This window comes from Perna viridis, chromosome 1, assembly GCF_037379345.1.
Source record: "Perna viridis isolate PV_CMFRI_1.1 ecotype Kerala chromosome 1, ASM3737934v1, whole genome shotgun sequence".
NCBI lineage: Eukaryota > Metazoa > Mollusca > Bivalvia > Mytilida > Mytilidae > Perna > Perna viridis.
In genome coordinates this window covers 58228953-58245228 of record NC_142445.1, presented here as the reverse complement: position 1 = coordinate 58245228, position 16276 = coordinate 58228953, and the positions used below count along the sequence as shown (strand labels likewise).

The 16276-nt window shown below is 32.9% G+C and overlaps 1 protein-coding gene across 2 annotated transcripts; it reads left to right on the top strand.

Annotated features, from left to right (window-relative positions):
• Positions 1-1066: 1066 nt before the first annotated feature.
• LOC148629562 (neuroligin-4, X-linked-like) lies at positions 1067-14800 on the top strand. Of its 2 annotated transcripts, none has more exons than XM_088553591.1 (11): positions 1067-1498; positions 2896-3054; positions 4037-4184; positions 4730-4915; positions 5125-5330; positions 5509-5644; positions 5908-5997; positions 8804-8862; positions 9330-9468; positions 10498-10633; positions 14388-14800. In XM_088553591.1, the coding sequence occupies exons 1-11, from the start codon at positions 1301-1303 to the stop codon at positions 14422-14424; spliced, it is 1494 nt and encodes a 497-aa protein (XP_088409717.1). In that variant the 5' UTR covers positions 1067-1300; the 3' UTR covers positions 14425-14800. The 2 variants fall into 2 exon arrangements, with proteins under 2 accessions (XP_088409717.1, XP_088409708.1); XM_088553582.1 differs by lacking the exon at positions 14388-14800 and adding an exon at positions 11946-12200 and having other exon boundaries at positions 1068-1498.
• The last annotated feature ends 1476 nt before the right edge of the window (positions 14801-16276 follow it).

The following is a 16276-nucleotide window of genomic DNA, read 5'->3' as shown; positions in this document are numbered from 1 at the left end:
AAAGTGTTTATTTTATCCCAAATAGTATTTCGCTGGGTCAAAGATTCAGCAAATGTTGCAGGCTGTACAGCCTGCAGATTACAAATTGGATCACTAGATCAGGAATCGACATTAAATCACGTGCGATGTTTTTTAATAAATTTAAGAAATGACCGTGGTCATATGACAAATAATTTCTCTGAATACACAATGACCTACATGCACGAATATGACTATGCCAATGGACTCTGTAAACGCTTTGATGCTTTACACAGTCCGTGAGGTACCCTAAATGATAGCCAATGACTTTAAGAAACCCCTCAGTCCGTCATGTATTATAAATACCAAATATAAGTGCAAACCGTGTCTAACAGTATTGAATATATATATATATATATATTTTAGCACGAAAACGGTAAATAAACCAAGTATAGGAATAGTCAGTTGATGGTCAGCGTCATTCATATCGTGCAATTGATTGGCTAACACTGTGTTACGAAAGATTTTCTGGGATTTTAGTGTTTTATATTTATAAAGACAATCAAATTATCTGCTTGAAGCCACGTGATCCTAGCTTTATAACGAGACGTGTAACGGATATACGGAAAGTGCTATCATTTTCAACTTTATTGTTATAGTGTTATTTAAATAGAGGATTATGTATACAAAATGTATTCGTTTATATTTGTCAAGAACAGTCGTATTGGGTAGAAAATACCTGTAGTTATCCAAGGCTATTCTGAGGCCCAACATAGCTTTTTATATGACAATTTATTTACCTCATTTGTAAAACAAATACTCCAACAATATTTACCTATGCACTTTATTTGCCTTGAAATGCACGATAGGATGTTGACTCGCCATGATTATTTTTAATAACTCATTTAATCAAATTTTCATTTATATTTTTCATCTTGTTTACATTTGTCCTCATCAGACTTTCAATTGTAATTTACATAATTTGTTAATGATAAGTTTTTAACATACTGATAACATATTGTTATGACACATCATACTAAAAATATGTTATCAACTTCCGCGCAATAGGTATCTTATTAAAATAACTTGCTGCAGCACTAGTGGTGATTTTCTTTCAAAAGTGCATAGCTAGTATAGTGGATATAAAGAGCATATACTTGAGTTTTTGCTTACAATATAAGAGTCCCAGATACGATTTAAGGCTGATCATATTGTAAAATTATCTACAAAACACAATGTAAATTGTGCAATGCCGAGGTTATTGATTCATATAATATAATGTGATGTAAATATACATATATATAGATATTGTACTCAAACGAATGACAGTATCATTACTAATATGGTTACTACATGTACTATAGCGATACTTTTGTGTCTTTTGACCTGTGCACAAACATATAAATACTACACCCCAGTAAGATATACAAAGTATGGAAACATACAGGGAAAAATAACTTTTCGATATGAAGGTACAGAAGTTGAAGAATACCTAGGCGTACCTTATGCTGCACCACCTGTAGGAAATTTACGGTTTAAGGTATGTACATATATGATTTACTTATTAGACAAAAAGTAGTCTTAGAACATAAAATCAGGCATAAATAAAAAAAATGCCTTAAGTACAAAATTAAAGATTTAGGAAAATGGTAAAAAAAATTTTTCATTTCGTTAGTATGTACTATGGTGCATTTTTTTTTTATTCCTTTGGTACATTTCTAGATTACCGACGTATGGTTCATTGGGAGGGAATTTGGCAATTTATTGTAGAGAAACGGTGTATAGGCAGATGTTTTTTTTATGATTTTGAATTAAGGGTGGAGGTTTCTGTTAAATAATGTCTTTTTAGTATTCTCATTAACACAATTAGGTGAAATGAAATAAGAAATTTGAACAATAAACAACTAAAAAGTATTCACGAAAAAAATGTATTGCAAATGAGACGATATAATGAATTATAATTGAATTGTGAGTTTAACTCCTGTTACTCAACGTTACAATATATTGCCAGCTAAATATTCTTATAATTTAAGGCAGGCAAACTTAATTTCATTGCATAAATCGAGAATTTTCATATTTCCAACATGGGGAACCATGACGTAACGAGCATCAAGATTTTGTTTCTACCACAAAAATATATATTTCAACAAAACATTGGATTTTTCTATGTGATTCAACTGGAATCTTTTAGCCTAAAATGAAGGTACGCAATACAGATATACAGCATTTTTTTTTCAAATTTTACAAACACATTAAGAAATGACCCCAATGTGGTCAAACAAAATATAAGAACGTAATTGTGAAAAAAATCATTCGTAGTAAATTCGATTAATAATAAAAACAATCACTATCTTCCAAAAAATATAGCTGCACAGAAAAATTTGTTCTTTTTTATTTATAAATTTCTATATTTCAAATAACAGGTGGCACGCAATTCCAATTATCGATTAGGTTGTTTTCGAACGCCACTGAGTTATCAGTATTTGGCCAATCAAGAAACAGAATTGCGATCCAGGTGACATGCATTTCCAAAGAATAGCGTCTTTAAGATCAAAAGATAAAAAGCGAAACTACACGAATAAGAAAACATTGATTTTGATAATGGGATTTCAAATGGCAGAGTTCTTTGTTTTTTCTCCATTTTAAACAATATTTTTCCATCCTTTAACTGGTGAAAATAATGCAACGGTTCGTTACATATACTACTATGAGAGTACATAAAGAGTTCTAAATATGCTTTGGCACAAATTATACAATGAAGTTTATGTGGTAATCTTGATTTAGACAGACATATAACATAGACAAACGCATTATCCTAAATGTGTTTCGTACAATTAGTAAAAGTTACAGAATACAAATCATAAAAATACTTTTCTTGAATGACCTGTACCATATGTATATTCTTTGGAAAACAACTGAAATGTTTGTGTTTGATAGAGACCACAACCTCCTCAGTCTTGGAGAGGACATATCCTACAAACACTGAGCCTACCTCCAGCATGTCCTACATTTGATCTTGATTACATCCAGTTTCATAAACCGGGTTTCAACGATCGCAACGAAGATTGTTTGTTCATGAACCTATATGTACCGATGGTATGTATGGATTATAAATCTATCGAGAGTGTGTGTAGAGCACAAATGTGACTTTGGTATGCATGGAACATGTGTACAAATTGTGTGTATATAATCCAAATGTATTTAAGGGTTATATAAGGGATGTCAAGGGAACTAGATTTTGAACGGTCATCAGGAAGCATAGACCAGCGATAATGACTGAAAAAGAAATAGACGCAACTAAGAGCATTAAACACCCACAACTAACACGTCAATGAACAAATTTGACTCCACTAAAAATTGGGAAAATGGATCAGGTGCATTTCTGTATTATCGATAATATTTATGGAATTTAATTGAACCGAGAGGTGTGTTTTATAAATGTACAGAATGTACTGAATATAAATACATAGAAAGTGTATATGGAATATGCATGTATTGAGGAAATATAAATGAATATAAACGTACAGGGACTGTGCTAAAAATGCACCAAAGCTATGTTTACCACAAATCGTAAGGTTTATTTTGAATGTTACATAGCGTGCAGAAAGTATTTTTTAATACGAATGTACGAAACATAAATAAATCAAAAGTTATGCAGATCTGTTTTCAAACAGGATAAGAAATAATAAACAACCCTGCTGAATTCTTATATCCTGAAAACCAAACAACTGGAAAGTGCGCATGGGAAAAAAACCTTATTCATAAAAATAACGCTAATTCAAACTACGACCAAAATGATTACGTGAATATAGGAACACAAAGAGCAAAATGTTCAGTATAGCTCGAACAACGTCAACAAGTGTGTGAAGTGTTTTTCTTTAGCTAGTTCAAGTCATAGGAACAAACTAATTTAATGTTATATAATATTTTAAACCACAAGAAAGAAAATAAATGTCAAGATGTTTCGACATGAAATTAAAAACGAATTTTACATTGAGTTTTACATTAGAGTACTACACAAGCAATTCACGAAAATCTAAACTTGACATTTCGCCAAATCAGAGTTTATGTTCAATAGGTAAACCACTGGCAGCTTCTTCCAGTATTAGTCTTTATACATGGAGGCTCAAATGCTGATGGCATGGGGGCATTGTTTGATGGCGATCTTCTGGCAGCTCATGGAAAGATGATTGTTGTAACTTTCAATTATAGAGTCTCGGCATTAGGTAGAAAATTGTATATATATTTATACCAAGCACAAATTATGTAACTTACAATCATGACATTTTGTTTTCTACAAAATTTTTCCAGGTAAATGTCCACATAATTTACGCTAAAACATCCACTGTCTCTGCTAAATTGTCCAGTTGATAAATAAACCTTGACTTTGATGACTTTATTACAGGTATATATGACTAAGTATATATCATGAATGTTGTATAATTACATCTGCATCACATACACATCTAAAACAATTACCCGTTTGTTTATTTTTTCTCTTCAGTATTTACGTAGTAATGCATGAATAGACAACTTCATGATAAATTTCTAATGATGAAATTATTTTCAAATCGAAACAATTGTTGGCATTAAAAATAGCAAACTCCAAAATGTGCATGCATTCCCTCAAGGATTGTATTTTCATAATTCACAAGGAAGGGTCACGTTATTTTGGCAAAGTTCCGTTTGATCGTATTTGAAATCCCTCTGGAAAAAGTGTGCGCGATTATGTATTCTGGTTCATAATTCAATATTTTATAATTCTGTCTAGGGTTTTATGCTGATCCAAGTAAAGGAGTTAAAGGTAATAATGGACTAATGGACCAAGTACTTGCCATGAAGTGGATACAAGATAACATTCACTTTCTAGGTGGAGACAAAAATCAAGTGACATTGTATGGACACAGTGCTGGAGCTGGGGATATTGGCCTGCATTTAATGTCAGATTTATCCCAAGGTACACGTTTGAATATAAATAGGTGGCTTAGTAGATCGAAATTTGAACTTTAGAAATGACCAGTGTGAAAACCGATATAAAAAATAAGAAAAAAATCAGCTAACTTGTAAAAATGAACTTTCTAGGAAAAATAAATTATTAACAAAGCTGACTTTGAGTATGCGCCGTATAGGCAATGGTTTATAAGTGGCATTTTTCATCTTTCGTAGGATTATTCAAGAATGTGATTATTCATAGTGGATCTCCATTAGCATTCTGGTTGGCATCAAATTGTGTTAAAAGTATGAACACACTAACAGTTCCCAAATCTTGTAAACGCGGATTCAGCCCTATAACGAGAGCAACTTCAGCTGCTGAAAAATTATTGTCTGGATCGAATGTAAAAAGGTTCTTTTCCTCAATTACATATGGCGAGGTAAGCATAAATGTAAATCTACTTAGACAGATAAACTTTATTGTCGATGACATAGGAACAAGTATTTTTTTCAGTAAATATTTTTCTTTTCAACTAAACTCACAAGTATTTAGAGAGGGCTGTTATTTTAGAATGTCATGTTAATTTTACTTCTATCGTGTATTTATCTTTCGGACAGGACGTATTTAAAGTTGTAGTTGATGGAGAGTTCCTGAAAGATAGTCCAGCGAAATTGCTATCCTGTGGACAGTTCAATGCGAATAACGTTATGCTAATTATGGCAAAAGACGAAGGAGTTTTTGGAAATATTCTCAGTATGTATTTAGAACAACGTTGATAGTATGTATTCTCTCGAGGGCAGATAAGCTTTTTGTTAGCAAGTTGATGTTGCAAAAAAAGTATTTCAAATGTTAATAAATTGTACACCAACGTAGCCCTTTTGGAAAAAAAGACGCGATAGCTTTCCCACTGAGCATATGGTTTAGCTAATAAACAAAACAAAACACAAACGGTTTCATAAATAATATAAATACACAAATTCTGAAGGTAGTAATGTTTTCCTTTTATTTCATAAAAGAAATGGAGAAATTCTATTCAAGAACCAATGTCACTTCCTTTATTAAAGAAACAAAACACATGTTTCCTGAAAAGAACGACGTCTATGGAGGTAATTATAACTTGTACTTTAATGCCATATAATCTGTGTCAAAATAATATATTCTATTATTTTAATTCATAGTTCTAAAGCTCGATGCAGATGTTGGGTAAAAATGGTTGTTGATGACGAATGATATGGTACAAAATTAGTTGTTTTTTTTTTATAGATATCTATGCATGTCCTCTCCTCTTTCATCTATCCTGGACCTGACTTTTTATGAGCAACTCGACGAGTGTTTCTAGAAAAGCAGAGGACGCTTACTCTACCGGTGCACCTGGTCCATGCTCCCAGTTTTTAGTGGAGTCCGAGTTGCTCATTTACTTTTGTTACTTTGTATGTATGATTTTAGTTACTCTGTGTTCTTTGTTGTGTTCGTCTATTTTCCATGTGTGGTCTTTGTCCCTGGATTAATTCTTTTGATTTTCCCTAGAATCTTGGTTTCCCTGATTACTCTTTCAAATCCTTAAGCACTCTCGCAGTGGATGGTAGTTTTGAATTCACTAGTTTATCCGGGATAACTCCTCAAGTTACAAAAATGCTTCTAAAATTGTGCGGATACTGCATTAAAGTGATAATGGTTGATATTTGAGGGCTTTTCAAAGAAATTGGAGCAATCAGATAAATATCAAGTATTTAATTTCTGGTATAAGTTGTGAAATGGATGCCGTTAAAGCTTCAAAGTAATGTAACCTCAATTTGATTTTATTCCATAATCGCCTTTCTGACATTTCTAAACTAATGACAATTGATCCTTATACATGTCATTTTGGTCTAACAACTGTACTTAATATACCAAAAAATATGCCTGGTATTATCAGCAATTGCAGCGATTTAATAATTTTTAGATTTGGTATCCTCTCTTAGATAAGTTTTTTAAATGGTCCATTCAACACTTATTTCATAGAACATTATAAGTAAGAGAAAGAGAGCGAGCGCGCGCGCGCGCGAGGGAGAGAGAGATATGAATGTGGATATCATTTTATGAATTTCATTGCAAATGAACTCCTACGTCAGGTATCTTGTCATTGTCCAAAATGTGCTGTAATCGGAAGCATATTGTCAAAATCATAATAAATGCTGTGGAAGATTTTACCAGAATAGAGAAAGAAAAGGACCAAAAACTAGAAGTCGAGTCCTTGTCATATTGGATACGCACCAACCGATCGTATGGACAATATTAAGAAATGTGTCAATAAAGTCCATATTCAACAATCATCAGGCACTTGAATGCCTTTCCTCACTGCTTGATAAATATGTTATCGTCCCTGCGGACAAGCTTCAGACAACATTGCATTATTTGTTTGTAATGTCCATTACCTCAATTGCCTGATCAAGGAATTGAGCATTGATAATTACACCCAGTCAATACCACATTTTCTCGTAGTGAGATTAATCATATGTTGAAACTTAAAAATTCTTAAGTTTAACTAAAATCCTTAATTCCAATAGTTTTTAGGAAATTCATTATTTTCAAATTTTTGACTTCTCAGCTCTTTACACTACGTTTCCACATAATCTTTTGCTGATTCGAGAAAATAAGTTGTTCTATGTTTCAAATCTACATATTTTTCGAAAACATCTCAGAAGGGTACAGTGTACTTCACAGAAACGCAGGATTACAACATGCTTAATTTCCTCATCGATGACATATTTGTCACATTTGGAGGAGCTGTTTTTCAACAACAAAGTTGGCATTCCTAGCAGACTTGTTTTTGTATTCATACAAGACTGATTTTTTTTCAGAATCTCCTGAAGAATGAAAATATAAAAGATGTTAACTCATTTAATTTCACATATATATATATATTGATAATGAATTGTCCTTTAACAACCTCTCTTAGCTCGAGATGAAGGAGACTACAGAAACAGCTTGTTCTGCATACTTTTTGGACCTAAATCTCAAATTCGACAACAATGAAAAGAGACGACTTTAGTTTTAAAATTATATATTGAGATTACCCGTGCAGTAATATGCCTTCATCTCAGGCATATTTTGTTTATATTTCACTGTTGATTCGCTACACTAGAGCAAGTACTTACTACTCTGACTTCCTCGAACGCCAGACGTATATGCGTACTCCTGAATCAGGGGTATGAGGAAAAGCATCTCAAAATGTATCTTACCAAATTCTTTTTCAGATATCGGTCCTTGTCTAAAAAGGAGTTTCTTTTAAAACAATGCTATATAATTGCTTTTTGTAAATTATTGTGTGCGTTGATGTGAACCCTGATTCACCGATTATGACACTATGGTATGCAAATGCTATTTAATTACCACCGGTAAATTTGCACCGCAATGGTAGATGGATGTTTGGCACTGTAAAACCAAGATTTAACCCACTGTTTCGTTTGAAATTACTGTACCAAGTCAGAACCACTTCGGTTTCATCAATTCTGGTGATATAGTACCTATTTTGTCAGACTTTATTTGGACTTGACTTTGATTACTTGATCGGATTATATATAGTGTTCGGTAATTATGTTGTAACCCTTATCTAATAGTAAATTGAAGTAATAACAACTCCGGACTAGTCGGATTTCAGAAATAAAGCAGTATAATAGTAAAAACAGTGATAAAACCGTACTGTGGATGTTTTGAAAAAAGTGCGCGAAATATAAAATAAAATAAATAAATGCTGGCCTATCATGAATTAGTTACGAAGTTTAAAAACAAGGAAGGAGATATTTTGTTCCATGTATATGGTAATTCTACCATCCAAAACTTTTTTTTTATTATTAATGACGATTTATGGTAAGATGCCCCAACATGATTCAATATGTATGATCAATTTTAGCATAGGTTATTATTTTAAAGATGACGTCATCAAGGCAGTAAATAAATGGAAAAAAGCAGGAATAAGTAGATTTCCAGAGGTTGGTAATTTATCCATTTTACGATAAAAGATAGGTATTTCAACTTTTTATTGCTTAATATCAATTATGGACAAGTTTCATTTGGACACACGCCGTATGTTGTATTTTGGACAGGGTTTTGATGATTTCATGTATCAATATTGAACTAATCATATGGTATAACTAAAACCCTGTTCAATACAAAAATACAAATCATAAGGGTGAACAAGTGATAATTTAACGATCAAGCTGTGAACACTTAGCGGTTATACAGGGTTAAGATTCCAGCATCCAAAATAAGATTTATTGGTACATTTATTGTTTGATGTGCAGTTGTCTATCTGTAGAATAATTCTAAAAAGAAATACTCTTTACCTGCTTCATTATACACCTATCAATCGATATTTTTGAAATTCCAACTTAAAAATGTTTATAGTCACTTTCTACCCTTTTTAAGGTAATATCAATATGTGTTTATTTATCGACAGTATTTACACCTGAAGGCTGATATCGAAATGTTTGGTCCAATGGTAAAATTTGCAGATTTTCTAAGAAAGAAAACTAGGAACGTGTACATGCTTAGTTTTGAGTATCGTACCGAAAAATGGAAAAAGCCCGTATGGACTGGTGAGATGTATAGCCATGAACATGAATCATGTATATTGTAGAAAAACACTCTTAGTTTCACAATTTGATTAATACCGAAATGAAATTTTACGAATTTATGGTCTTTGCTTTATTTGTTACTTTTTATCCTGTATTGCAGTTATCTACTAGTAAAAGCCCTGTTTTATACGTAACAATATTTCGTTTCTGTTTATTTGTGGCTATTAAGACTAAACTTATTCACAAAGTACGAAACAATAATAATAAACGAATAGTGGGCAAAGTCATTGTGTACATTTAATTCGTCAGTAATAATTCCAAATCATCTTCCAAAAATAAAGAAGAGGACGTTTACAAAATGCTGAAATTTTTAATCAACAACATATTTGTCCAGTGTGGTGGACGCGTTTTTCAACAAACGGTCGACATTCCAATGGGAGCAAATTGTGCTCCTCTACTTGCTGACCTATTCCTTCACTCTTATGAGGCTGACTTTATAACTGATCTGATCCGAAAGAAAGAATATCGTTTAGCTAAATCCTTTAATCTCAGTTTCCGCTATATAGATGGTGTATTATCTTTAAACAATCCTAATATCAGGAATTTGATACATCGCATCTACCCCAAAGAACTTGAGATAAAGCATACTACAGACACTGTGAAGTCAGCCTCATATCTTGACCTACGCTTAGAAATCAATGGTAAGGGAAAACAATTGACCAAACTTTACGACAAACGTGATCATGTAACCATACACATTTTACAAGCGTCCAGGAAATGTAACTAAATAATGTTTTCATTCTTATAGTTTATTTTGATAAAAGTATATATCCTACATTTTCCTATAGATTCCTACATGACAAATCATTCGGAAACTTACAAAAACTTTGCAAGTAATGACAATTAAGGACTAATCAGATTTCAGAAATAACCCAGTATAATAGTAAAAGCAATGACGATGCGAAACTATGGATGTCTTGACAAAAGTTCACAAAACACAAGGAATATTATATTGATTTTCATTTTTGTTCATTGGTTTTTATATTCCAGATGTACAGCATGGATGGGACTTGTTTTATGTATTTGGAGTCCCTCTCGTAGGACATCATGTTTTCCCCTATACTCCTAGAGATGCAGAAGTATCTAAAACGACTATGACGATAATAAGCGACTTTGTCAAAACTGGGTCAGTATTAATCCATAAAAGGTCAGGATCGCAGCCAATGTTGTTGAAATAAGTTGAAAAAATGACGTATAGAGTTTGTAAGTCTCGTTCTGGTTTCAGTTTCCCTTTCGGAATTCCTGATATAGAGGTTACAGACCACCAATTCAACCAATGAGCATTTGGAACGTACGCAAAAATAGTCCTACGCAGAAATTACCCCTGTTCCTCATAGTGCTGTGAAAAAAGTTCTCATCTTATTTAAAAAATTTAAACAGTTTCTGAAAGGAAAAACATTTCTGTACATTTTATAGGTGCATTTTGCTTCTTGTGATGTGAAGCCTAATCTCCATAATGATTTTTAAATGTACCCCTATCTTGTGAAAACACTGGGATTTCCCATGCTATTTATAGACCCTTCACTTCCGGTGACCAGTACTGCACTGCAAGTCTGCTAACCCCACATGCCATTCTGAGGATTGTGAGCTGACATATGTAGAATCATGCTGATATATAGTCATCTGCAGGTTAAAGTTAAGGTAAAGTCCAGAGAAGCCATTGACTATTGTGAAATTAGCATAGAAGCCTATGGGAAGTGGAATTAGTGGTTTTTAGCCTAGAACGTAATGCAATCCGAAGACCGATCTACATTTTATTGTTTACTTCCGGGAAATCGAAACGCTGCAATATCACAATGCAAAATCTTCTATTTTATACTTTTCTTAACATTTTTATTATGTAGAACTAGATATTTATCATTTTTATCAGTATTTTTTACACACAAAAAAAATTTGCTTTTAATATTGAACCCATTGATGTGTTAATGATGAATCTCCATGCATTTGAATGGTAGACGAGGGCCCATTCTCATAAAATCACGGAGTCACGTGACGAGACTTACATACCCTATTGGTATTTGTATGTTTAAACGTGTAAGCTTAATGACGAGAATGAATATAGTGAATATATCAAAGAGACAACAACCCAACCGGGATGAAAAATGTCAACTCGAGGTCACCCATGGGTTTTCAATGAATGACGAGGAAACCCTCACACCACAGGCAGGCTGCAGCTGCCCCAAAAACATTATACACAACTACAGCGAAATATTTCGATGGTATCATTGAGGATAATTAATTTTCCATTATACGATGAGTGAACAATAAGTAAATAAACTCTGTGCTAATAAAAAACACAGAACTCATACCAATTGTCATTTGATCACAGATATATTGACTTAATATATATATATATATATATATATATATATATATATATATATATATATATATATATATATATATATATATATATATATATATATTTCATATTACAGGCATCTCATGTATAATCATAGGAGAATGCAACGCTACAGTGCTATGTACAGATCGTATAATATGTTAGGTTACATCAACGGACGTACTGTATTAACCAAAAAGAGATATTTTAGGAAACCACGAATCGAATTTTGGAACAAATACTTATTTGCCTACACTAAATTTCAATGTCCGAGATATTCCAAATACTAATGCATGTAAATAAATGTGGAAAAATATAATGATCTTTTCAAATATATACATATTCCCCATGATTATCTGTTTTATTCTGTTGACCACTGAACGAATCCACATAAAAGAATAAATAATTTTCAAATTTTTTATAACAAAACAACAATAAAATGACAATTAACTCAAACAAGACAAGAATACAACAAAACAACTGAACAGAACGAGAATTACAAATCAAGCAAAAAATAAATCAACGAGGTCATTTGTCGTGTCACTAAAAGGCGGAAGATATTAGTTACTTGTTTCTAGGTTTTTTAGGCTTCAATACATAAAAAAGGGCTTTTTTCTGTAGTGTCAGATCGATTGTTTCTTATTTCATTTGATCGAATATGCAGTTAAACAAATATCAGGAAATTAAAAAAAAAATACAGAAGCTAAAAGGTTTTGTAAATAATATGTGTGAGAGGCGTCTTATTCCTTATATTGGTCCCAAATTTCGGTTGCTAAATACATGGGCATATGCAATGTTCAATAATTCTGGTAATTTTTATTACTAGAAGTTTAAAGTTATCCAACTACGAATTTTATTATAAGAAGTATCGTATAATGGGTTCTTTTCGCGGGGGTGACCATTTTGGCGTATTGAAGCTGTCTGTCTAAGAAGCCAAAATAAATTCCAGTGAATATTTACCCTGGGCTTATTATATGTGCTTAGTGCACCATTAAACATTCGTCAAATTTTAAAAAAAATTAGACACTGTCTAAGGACGAGGCGATTAATTGTGTAGAAGAACCCATTAAACAAATGATGTTTTTTGAGTGGATATATATTATATTTTTCGTACCCGATAGTCCTTTCGATATTAAGATCGGTAATGTGGAGAACACCATGCGTTCATATCAACTATATCACGAATTACAACCCTTGCAAAGAGTAAATTTCAAGTACAATCTACACACTTTTATCTGAAAAGAACAACACCCGATTGACCAAGACCGGTTATGTGGTCTGTAACTGTTTCCGAATAAAAAATAAACGTGTGAGTTTTTGTGAGTTTCTGATATGCGGGAAAAAATAGACATACACAACAAAGAACATCAAAACACCAAAAAAGTACAAAGAAACACAAGTAAATGACAAAGCCGGACTCCACTAAAAACTGGGAGTATAGACCAGTTGCATTGGTAGTGTAAGAGTCCTTCGCTTTTCTAGAAACACCCACCGAGTAGCTCATAAGATGCAACGTCCGGGTAGACAAAATATGACATCGTGATAATTCGGTTTCACGATGCAGTTGGATACACCATAATGATCCATGAGTTCATGATGACGACCATAAAACTTTTGCAGTGATGACTTTCATCGGCAAGCTGTAGCAAAACGTGAGTTGTGATATGTAAAATCCATACGCAGGCGCTGGAGGAATGTTGTCACAGATGAAAGAAAAACTGGCAATTCGAAATGAGAAGTCACGTTTGTCGTATATTTAGGTCATGAGTTTTCCTTTTTTATCGAGGTTGAAACTAAAGTCAAAATATGGGACTTTTCAGTGTTTGTATTGTCCTTTATTGCAAGGTCTTTTGGTTAGATGCCTTATTTAATATCCGTGAAACTATGATTTAAAAAAAAATACATATTTTTTTGCAAAAAGGACAATGTTACGGAGGTAGATAATAACAGCATTGGATTTTTCTACACCAGAATAGCTATATGCAATGGTGCTTAACAAATAATTTATTGATATCTTTTTTAACTTTATGTAATTATATGTAACATTACACTTTGTCGAAGGAGGAAGCTAGGAACTTTTTCCTTCTTTGCTAAAATTAAAAAAGTAAAAGCATATTAAAAGAACTATTTCTTAACTCGCTCCTTAGACAGGCTTCTAGTTCACTCACATTTTGAACCAAAAACATCCAATTGATATTTCATCTAAGACATGTAAAATACATTCATCATCTAAATCACAAAACAAGAGTACCAACATTTTTCAATGCTTTAATAATAAAGGAGTGTTTCTGAGGTCCATTGAATATATTCTGGACAACCAACCTGTCCATATATTAGAACTTAACCCGAAGTATCATGAACTATCTGCTACATTGTTGTGGGATGCGGCGAATATCAAGTTCTATGTTAAACAATTTTGCTGCCACAACCTCTATTGAATTACACAGGAATGAAACAAACCCATTTGACATTAGGCATGTGATGGGAAGACGACTCTCAGAACCTGTTTTTTATTAGATTGTTGTTCTATTTATGACAGGGCTCCTAACTGGACCAAGGGGGATGTTAACCTTTGAACTTGAAACTTCACATAAAAAGGGAGGAAGGGAAAGTATCCTCTGGAAATAACACTCAAATTGCCAATGAGGCGCATACTATTTTGTTTGTTTATAGTAATGAAGGCGATTTGCAAATAGTAGGAACAAATCTCGTGGCGAAGGAATGGCAATAGAAGACACTCAAGAAAAGAGTCAACAGGGTGAAAGATACAACAACTGTTCGACTGTTTCTCCAGTGAATATTTCTACCATACAATCAAACAGTCTCTTGTTTTGACAAAACAATTTGACAGTAAATAGTAAAATTTTCAAGATTGTAATCAGTGTACAAAGAGAAGTAAATCTGAATAAAATGCAAGTGGATACCACAGCGTCAGCAGTGGTGTAATTCAGATACGGCCGGATTTCTTTTCCATATGAAGTTTTTTGATATACGGGGGTCGACTGGTATGTACAGTTGACCTCCGTATGTCAGAGAACTTCATATTGATAGTATGAATGCAGTATTTTCTGTAATATACATATGATTTCGTAATTTGTTCTATTTACCCCGCCCCGCCTTTCCCCAAGCCCGACTTCAAGTACCTGTGATACTAGATAATATAAGTTAACATAATAGTTTTCTCAGTTCTACTAGAAAAACAAACCGATGTAAAATTTCAATTTTATCTCAAATCTAAGGAGACCTGTATTTATTCAGCAAATCAGCACCTGGACGAGGGAGTCTAAGTATATGGAAAGCAATTTATCTAGCTAAAATCCATAAGAAATGACCAATTTAGCACCAAACATCGTTAAAAACGAACAATGTAAATTTAGTAAATGCGTTGAATTATGTTCTGTGAAAAACAGCAGAAGCATAAAAATGTTCCATAGAAGTAAAGTTAAATGACTCAGCGAAATCTTCATCGACCAACCGTAAATTCAATCTATGATCTGTTCAGGGGACAAGCATAGCGAAAAGGGTGCCAAAAATCTGATTCTGAAAGCTTTTTATTACTTGGACTAAGATCGGGAAATGCTTATTTAAATGAAAGACCGCAAATTTGTTCTTAACTCGTATAAAGTGGGGCTACTTTACTAATGCTTTTTTTTTTTATCAATATAAGAATCCTTTTGAAAAATTTCAATAATCCTGTCACTATGTGATACTAGTACTATTAAAGAGTATATAAGTTTGGTTACAAAGTATATAAGTGTGACTTTTGTCAAACTTGTAAAATTTAGTAAAACGCTTCAAAAATCAAGACGAAGCACATGATGAGGTATGCCGCAGGCACTACACTATTTTACTTTTAAATGTAGTTTATTCAGGACTACATTTTGCGTGGAAAAAAAGATATGTCTTGTATTATGGCATCTTTCTTAATTTGAAAGGAAGACAGGGGTCCATATGAATTTTTACAGGTCCCTATGATGGTGTATAGTACTTCAGTGTACTTTTTCTTTACAAAATGTGTCTGAATAATTTATAGATTTAACAGTAACTATTCTGATGAGTTGCGCACCAAAAGACTGTTGACCGGTCACAAGATTCCTACATATTTGACCACAAGCGTAATTATATTTTGCAGAATACCAGATTGGCTAAGTTTTTTAATACTTCATTCGAAATTCTCAGCATTCATTGTTATTTTAGGTCGAATCCTCAGATTTTAAATTTCAGTCATACGACACAAACATCATGGACGGTGCCTAGTCGGCGGGTTGATTTGTGTGTCTGTTTTCTCAAGGGAAAAATAAATATGAATGTGTATGTGACTACAAAAATAGATATATGGAATTCATAATTTCCTGAAATCTAGTATGTTGTCTCTTTCAATCTTTGGTATAAAGTTGTGTCTATTGTTTCGTTTCTTTCCGCGTAATA